The sequence below is a fragment of the Nicrophorus vespilloides genome, unplaced genomic scaffold (assembly GCF_001412225.1).
Source record: "Nicrophorus vespilloides isolate i.1.1-1 unplaced genomic scaffold, Nicve_v1.0, whole genome shotgun sequence".
Taxonomy (NCBI): Eukaryota; Metazoa; Arthropoda; class Insecta; order Coleoptera; family Silphidae; genus Nicrophorus; species Nicrophorus vespilloides.
The window spans coordinates 71,772-79,191 of record NW_017097052.1 but is presented as its reverse complement, the minus strand read 5'-3'; the positions used below and the strand labels follow the sequence as shown (position 1 = coordinate 79,191).

Below are 7,420 nucleotides of genomic sequence, written 5' to 3'. Positions count from 1 at the left end.
TTTTGTTTCGATAGTTGATCAACTGGTTTCACGTATAATAAAGTAGTAAAGAACTAATTTTATTGTTGTAGTAAAAATTGCTTTCGTCAGCTTAAATTAATCATGATTTAATTGTGATTACGTCTTAATAAAGATGTAGTTAATTTATATTTCCTATTGATTGTCGGATTCCTGTCGTAGGTGATGTTAATTGTTTAACTTTCTGTACCTTCCGTTGTTTCAAAAACAATTTACATTCTTTAACTAGTATTTTTTTTTAAATCGTTATAACTTTAAACTTACGCAAGCGGTTTTTATAATAGTACAATCAATAGGAAATATAAATTAACTACATCTTTATTAAGACGTAATCACAATTAAATCATGAACTTAAAACTATGTAACATAATTATGTTCTATGATTATTTGCAAAATATTTATGGAAAGATTTCACTTTACAACAAGTACTTGGCTAGAATTTTTATCATCATCATCATTCAAATTAATGAATCTTTAGAAGATTTTACTTTACAAGTACTGGGCAAGTATAGAACTTCGTGTAACCAAACTGAATAATTATCACAAATCAAATTAATCATCATGATGCAATTTGGTTACTCCAAGACATGATGATGCAATTTGGTTACTCCAAGTTCTATACTTGTACTCTCTACCAAGGATGATGATCAGAGGAGAATGGAGAATCAACATTTCAGAGCAGTATCAACAAACAGGGCCTGAATGCTGACGAAGAAGAGGAGAGGTTTTTAGTGGGTAAGAATCCCACAGTACCACGAATCCACGGCAAGGTTTTCCTATCTTCCAAAAAAAAAAAGTTCTATACTTGCCAAGTACTTGTAAAGTGAAATCTTCTAAACTTAACAAGTACTTGGCAAGTATAGAACTTGGAGAAACCAAACTGCATCATCATCAAAAATAAAATGAATGAATGATATAATACGTATTTAAATTGTAAATTATCAATTACTCGTCTTGTACCTTCGTTCGTTCTCAAACGACATCTGAATTCAAATCATTGTTATTATATTACATGAATCTCATCATTCGTGACACCAATCCATATGGATTCTGGTCAAGGAAAGGCTTATATTTTGTTAATAATAATGTGGGCTACAAAGAGAAACTGGGTGTAAAAAGCAATTTTACGTCTTTTTTTTGATATTTTATGCAATTTAAATCATGCCCACAATTCGCATTTCAACAATTACATAATTCAATAATTCAATGATTAAAACCATTGTTAGTCAAATAACAAAAACTGTTTTATTACATAAACATTACTGTTTTTTTTATAAATACGTAATTTGTTGTTGTAATTATGTTATTGTTGATGACTTTAAAGCTATTACCACATATCATCTATGTGAAAATCGATAGCCGTGAATAATTATCATGTTTAACCACATCCATTACATAAATATGCAATTCATATAAATTAATTTAATATACGTAATTATTAGAAAATTCATGATTTATTTGATTTTATTTTTGTATTGATAAAGGTTTGCAAATTTATTTATTTTTATTTAGTTTTTATTATGAAACTTGAACATGAATCATGATTGGAATTTACATGCAATAATAAATTACAATGAAATTATGAATCCAATTCTAATAGTTTTTGGTGTAATGCAATGTGTAAAACTTGTTAGATATTTGATGCATTTACTATACGAAACTGAATTTTCTATAAAAGAGGAACTTTCCTGAAAAGCAATATCGATTTCAATTTACTACTTTACTGATTTCAGTCACAACAATTAAACCATGTAGAAACCTTTAATATTAACATGTATCTTAGAAGATTTTACATTTTCTTTTGTATCCAATCTATCGAGTTATGGTTGAAATATGTACTTTCTAATACTAGTTATAATTAATAACTTAATCTTTAATTCTAAGTGTAGTAAGGCTTTTCCGAAATGGAAACAGCTCTATTTATTCCTTTAAAAAAATCTTTGAATTGAATTGACCAAATGATATCATTCACAACTAATACTTAAACTAGATAGAATCCTATAATATTAACACGTTTATCAAAAGATTTCGATCAAATATTACATATTTTTTGTATTTTTGGTATCAGTTATAGATCATGTTAGGGCTATTAGCTACAGATGGCGGAGCACGTAACTCTCTACAGAATAATTTGGTATAGGCGACGGCTAAAACATTTCGAAAAATTAAAAAAAATCATACTTACCTGGCGTAGGGGTTACCATGATCAACAAGGTGGTTCCCCCAGGGCGAGGCCTTACCATTGCACTACGGCTGGGCTGACCCTTGCGATTATCCCTAATGTGGATAACTCGGGCGCGTAATTTTTGGTAGTCGGGACTGCGTACGCGCTGTCCCGGTCATTACATAAATTTAAACATAATAACAGTTCTTTAACTAATTTGGTATTAACCATATTATATTAATGTGTATGTAATAAAGAAAATTAGTAAAAGTAATTAATAATTGTTACTTATAAACATTAGATTTGGTTATGTAATTTTCACAATCCATAAAGTTATTATAAATATGTTAATAAGATTTATATAACAATTAACAAATTGTACATTGTGATAAAAAATATATTGATTATTTCATTTGTTATGTTGTAATGAAATAAAATAATTGTAATTTAGATCATTTGTAATAATAAGTATAATTTTATGGTAAAGTTGTGAAGAATATCTAATAAATGCTAATAATCATTGTGAGCATTAAAGTCTTTGTAATGAATGTTAGGTAACAAATGATGTGTGTTATTAATAACTACTAAAACTGTTTTCTTCGAAATATACAAAATCGATTTAAGTACTACTGTGCAGCACTTAACTGCCATCTGTAAAGGACTATCAGCATTAAGAAGCCATTGTTTCTCTGTAATAATTTATTTAAATTTATTGCAAATTTGAATTTGAATATTATAGAGATTAGCTTGAAGCTACGAAAACGAACATAAGACCCTGTGCCCTTGAGGCTGGACGCATTCCGGAGGGTCGAAGCCTGTGCAGTTCCCTGCACTATCGTCGTTTTAATAATGAAAATTTTGACATTCAGCATCTTTTGTATATGTAAACAATCGGTTTATATTTGAAGATTCCATTAGGAAACGAAAACATCAAGTAGGCCGCTTGGGCTTGTTTTTTTTTGGAAACACAACTGAAGAGGATGGTGAGATGCTTTGTGTTGGGCTGTCCCTCGATTCACCCCAGAGATCCAGTTAGGTTCTTCCGCTTCCCACACCAAGACAGTCCACAGTTCAAGAAGTGGTTGCTGGCAACTGGCAACCAGGAACTGCTCAAGTGGGACAAACTGAAAATAAAGAACTGGTGCCGGATATGCTCACTGCACTTCACACCGAACTACATGTTCAGGAACTTCTTCACCAAAGCTGATATGCCAATACCAACAGAGAATCTTCCAAGTTAAAAGAGCACCAGAAAAAAATAATCCTTTTTACAATATCTTATCATCAACATTTCTTGCAGGTATGCCTGATCCCAAGAAGAAGAGGAGGGAAGAGACTGATGCCATGGTATGTGTTTTTTTTTCTATTAAATTTAGTGAAATATTTTTCAAATAATTGTTTGGTTTTAGCCTCCACCACCTCTTGTGTTACCATCTACTTCGACACAAGTAGAATCACACATTCCAGTAAACATTGTGACTAACACACCATCAACAGACACATCTGGTATTTATGATTTTGGGTTATGAATGTAAAATCAAAACTAATATTTATGATAAATTGCAGCAACAGCACAAACTGTACAAGTCCAAAACAATAATCTTAAGAGGAAATTGATTTTAGGTAACCAATACTTGCTTATAAATGAAGAAAAAAACTAATTATTTTCAATTTCAGTTCCTAACAATGTTAAGATAAAGTCCATAACTCAGGCAAATGGAACTATAATTGCCAAGCAATTAATATGTAAGTTGAAAGTAAAAGTAAAACTAGTCAAACTGCATATAAAGTGAAATTGACAAAGTCTCCATAACTAATCCATGCAAGAATATTTAATATGTAAGATTTATAAAGCAGGAAAAAAAAACATGCACTCAACTAACTCACATTACCTGATCTCTAAATAGTATAAATATATCTATATGTAAATAGGTAGGTTAGCTATACTAAAGTTGATTTTTATTTGCAGCTTAGTTAGATTATGTTATATTACCAAGAAGATATAGTTAACGAAACGATAATCCAATTAAATCTAATTGGAATTTGTTATTATTATTTATTTTTTTTGGTTCAGTTTTGTATCGGCATATTAGTCTATTATGTAATAAAGTTTGTTTTTCTTTTCCAAGCGAATTTAATTTCTTTTGTATAAGTTATTATGTTTTTGGTTGACTTCACGCACAAATGAAAAGACAATTATTAGATTTTCCTACGGATGTTCTAACTGTCTTTATTCTATGTTTAGTGCCGAGGACGATGAGTTCGGAATCTAAAGAGCAATTGATGGGAACACAAATCGTAGGAAACATATTAGGTAACTAGCGTTTTGTAGGTAAATGATTCTAAGTAACTTCTTATGCGTATGTCTTTGCAGTACCAACTGTCTCGAATTTCAATAATAACATAGTGAGTGGTCTGCCCTTAACTGGAAGTCAAGTACTCTAGCTGGACGTAGGTTTCGGGTTCGATTATTTTTAAAAGTACTCTTTATGTTGCAGACAAGTTACATATTAAACAGTAATATGAAGTTCCATCCTCTCAGTATGCCCGCGACCAGCGCTCAAATCAAAGAGCTGCCCAATGATCAACCCAAGGGTAAAATTGGTAATGCGTGATGTGTATAATTGTTAGAAATTCCTTTCAAATTACGTATATTTCAGTAAAAAACACTCAGACCGTCACCTCGGGTAAAAGTCCTGTAGCGTTCGAACAGAGGGAAATTAACAAATTGAAAGATCATCTAGCAGGTTTGTAGATGGATTAAGGTTGTATGGTCTTGTAATGGTTGTTTTGTAGCATCGGAGAAGAGCAAGGTTAAGGCCATTGCCGAAATGGTCATTAGCCAGAAGAAAATGAAGTTCGTGGAGAGGAAGAGGAAGATTTTACGGTATCGACTGAGGATTGCTCAACGGGAACTGAAGCGATTGGAAAATTTAAGTCCGTCTGTAAGGGAATTCCTGGATATTCAATTAAGGAGCGTCCGGAAGAAAGAGAAGAAAGGTGTGCTGTTCTCGGACAAGGATAAGATGCTTGCGCTGAGCATGTTCAGATGCAACAGGAAGTGCTACAAGATTTTGAGGGAACTCTTCGCGTTACCATCACGTTCTTCCTTGAAACAATTCTTGGACTTGATCTCTATATCACCGGGAATCAACGCTAACGTGTTGTTCAGTTTGAAGTCTAAGATCAAAAGCATGGACGAGAAGGAACGCACGTGTTTGCTCATGTACGATGAGATTCCTTTAACGCCACACTTGGATTACTCTCTGAAAAGCGATATTGTACTTGGTTTCGAAGATGATGGTTTGCACAGGAGTCAGGAGGTTGCCGACGTTGTACAAGTGTACATGATGTGCGGTATCTTCAGAAAATGGAAGATTCCGATCGCCTATAACTTCTCAAAATCGAGCAGCGACGAGAAGAGGACGGAAAGTTTTCTCAAGGAGATCGTGACAGCTTTAGCAGAAATAGGCTTTAAACCTATTGCATTTCTCTGCGATAACACCGAAGCCAACATAGAGGTTGTTCAAAACTTGGGAAAAGAACCAAATTTTCATAGTATTGATATCGAAGATACGCATATGATATCCATATACAATCCAGCTGCGCTGCTGACGGATCTGAGGAACAATTTGGTCGGACATAACATCAAATTTATGTTCAACTGCTCAAAGAAGTTGGCCAAATGGTCGGATGTGGAACGAGCTTACCACAGAGATTGTAAATCAAATTTCAGGGTAATGAATAGGCTGAGCCTGAAGAATATTACACGAAAACCTATTTCGAGGAAGAACGTCTCTTTGGCAGTACAGGTTTTCAGTAAATCCGTCGCGGCTTGCATAGAGAAATTCGTTCGGGATGACGCGTTGGAGAAAAATGCTATGGGCACTGCGTATCTCTGTGGATTTTTGGATAAGCTCTTCGATAGTTTAACTGGAAATAAACTTGTAAATCTTAGATCATCGCAGAACAGGATATGGCATCAAGCGTTACTCGTTTTCAAGAGTATGGAATTCAAGAATGCTTTGGGAGTAAAGATTCCACAGCCAGCCGTCATCAAGCACTGGATCAGCACGATAAAAGGCTTCCTGGCCATCAGAGAACTCCTGCTGATGGACAACAATCACGGCACATTTCCTTTGAGAGCTTTCAACAATGGAGCCTTCAACGAGGTTTACAAGGAGATGAAGTTGCTGAAGACCAAGAGATTGACCTGCTTGCAGTACAGCACCAGCCACAAATCGTTTATATTGGATGATTTGAGAAAAGGTAGTTTAGAAAATACCAAAGAGTTGTTCACGGACGTCGTTAACACAGTGCATCCCAAGTATTTGCCTCCCCTCCTCCCTGAAGATTTCGACCCTTTGAAACCATTGGACTCTATAACTCTCTGCAATATCTCCTCCTTCGTGCTCAATCAGATCGATCCAATCTTCAAGCAATGCGATATTTGCGAAAGCAACACCTTCTCAAAATCGGCTACAAACAGGGTGACTGTCATTACCAATTGTCAAGACTTCGAAGGTGAACTCGTGAGACTTCAGAACTGCGCTCTGGTACTACTCGAGACGCTCACGGAGATCACGAACATTTGCAATTACATAATCCCTTACATCCTGCACGTGAGGCGTGTGTCCGTCACGCTGCAAAATTATGTGCAGCACAATTTCACGTTCCGTTTTACAAAATGCGCGCACAGCGATAAACTCGAAACCGTCATTCTCGAGTTATTCTTGAAAGAGGTCGTCTTGGACTACATCAAAACACTGAACAACCTTTTGGGTGATAACAAGTTGATTCTTGTACAGCCTGACACGCTACAGACGAGAATCTCAAAATTCTGAAACGTTTCAATTATAATTAAGTAACGCAAACCGTTAAAAAAAAAGACGAAATCTTAATATCTAATATTAATGTTGATGTTATTTCGTGTTGTGTATAATATGTAAATGGTATTTGATGGAAAAGAAAATAATTGAAAAAACAGGAAAGCTTTAATTCGTTACTAATTGTTTGACTCGTTAATAATATTTTTAGATTTGCGAAAATTACAAAATTGAATTTTGTTATATTTCCAATAAAATATTCAATATTTTTTATAGTTATTATATGACTTCTCGAAGATTATTTGTGAAATATCTAATGTAGTGCCATTTAAAAAAAAAATGTGTTATCCTAATTTAGCCATTGTTTCTTCTATAAATAATTTAGAAATAAATGAATTAAATTCTGTATATT

The 7,420-nt window shown here is 33.8% G+C and overlaps 1 protein-coding gene across 2 annotated transcripts; it reads left to right on the top strand.

The window, feature by feature from the left end:
* Positions 1-2,941: 2,941 nt before the first annotated feature.
* Positions 2,942-7,216, top strand: LOC108558774. 2 transcript variants are annotated; one of them, XM_017915798.1, is made up of 10 exons: positions 2,942-3,418; positions 3,483-3,529; positions 3,592-3,688; positions 3,749-3,805; positions 3,860-3,928; positions 4,428-4,496; positions 4,557-4,588; positions 4,681-4,786; positions 4,843-4,929; positions 4,979-7,216. In XM_017915798.1, exons 1-10 carry the CDS (start codon positions 3,163-3,165, stop codon positions 7,024-7,026), a joined length of 2,868 nt encoding a protein of 955 aa, XP_017771287.1. In that variant the 5' UTR covers positions 2,942-3,162; the 3' UTR covers positions 7,027-7,216. The 2 variants fall into 2 exon arrangements, with proteins under 2 accessions (XP_017771287.1, XP_017771286.1); XM_017915797.1 differs by having other exon boundaries at positions 2,943-3,418; positions 4,557-4,618; positions 4,979-7,215.
* The last annotated feature ends 204 nt before the right edge of the window (positions 7,217-7,420 follow it).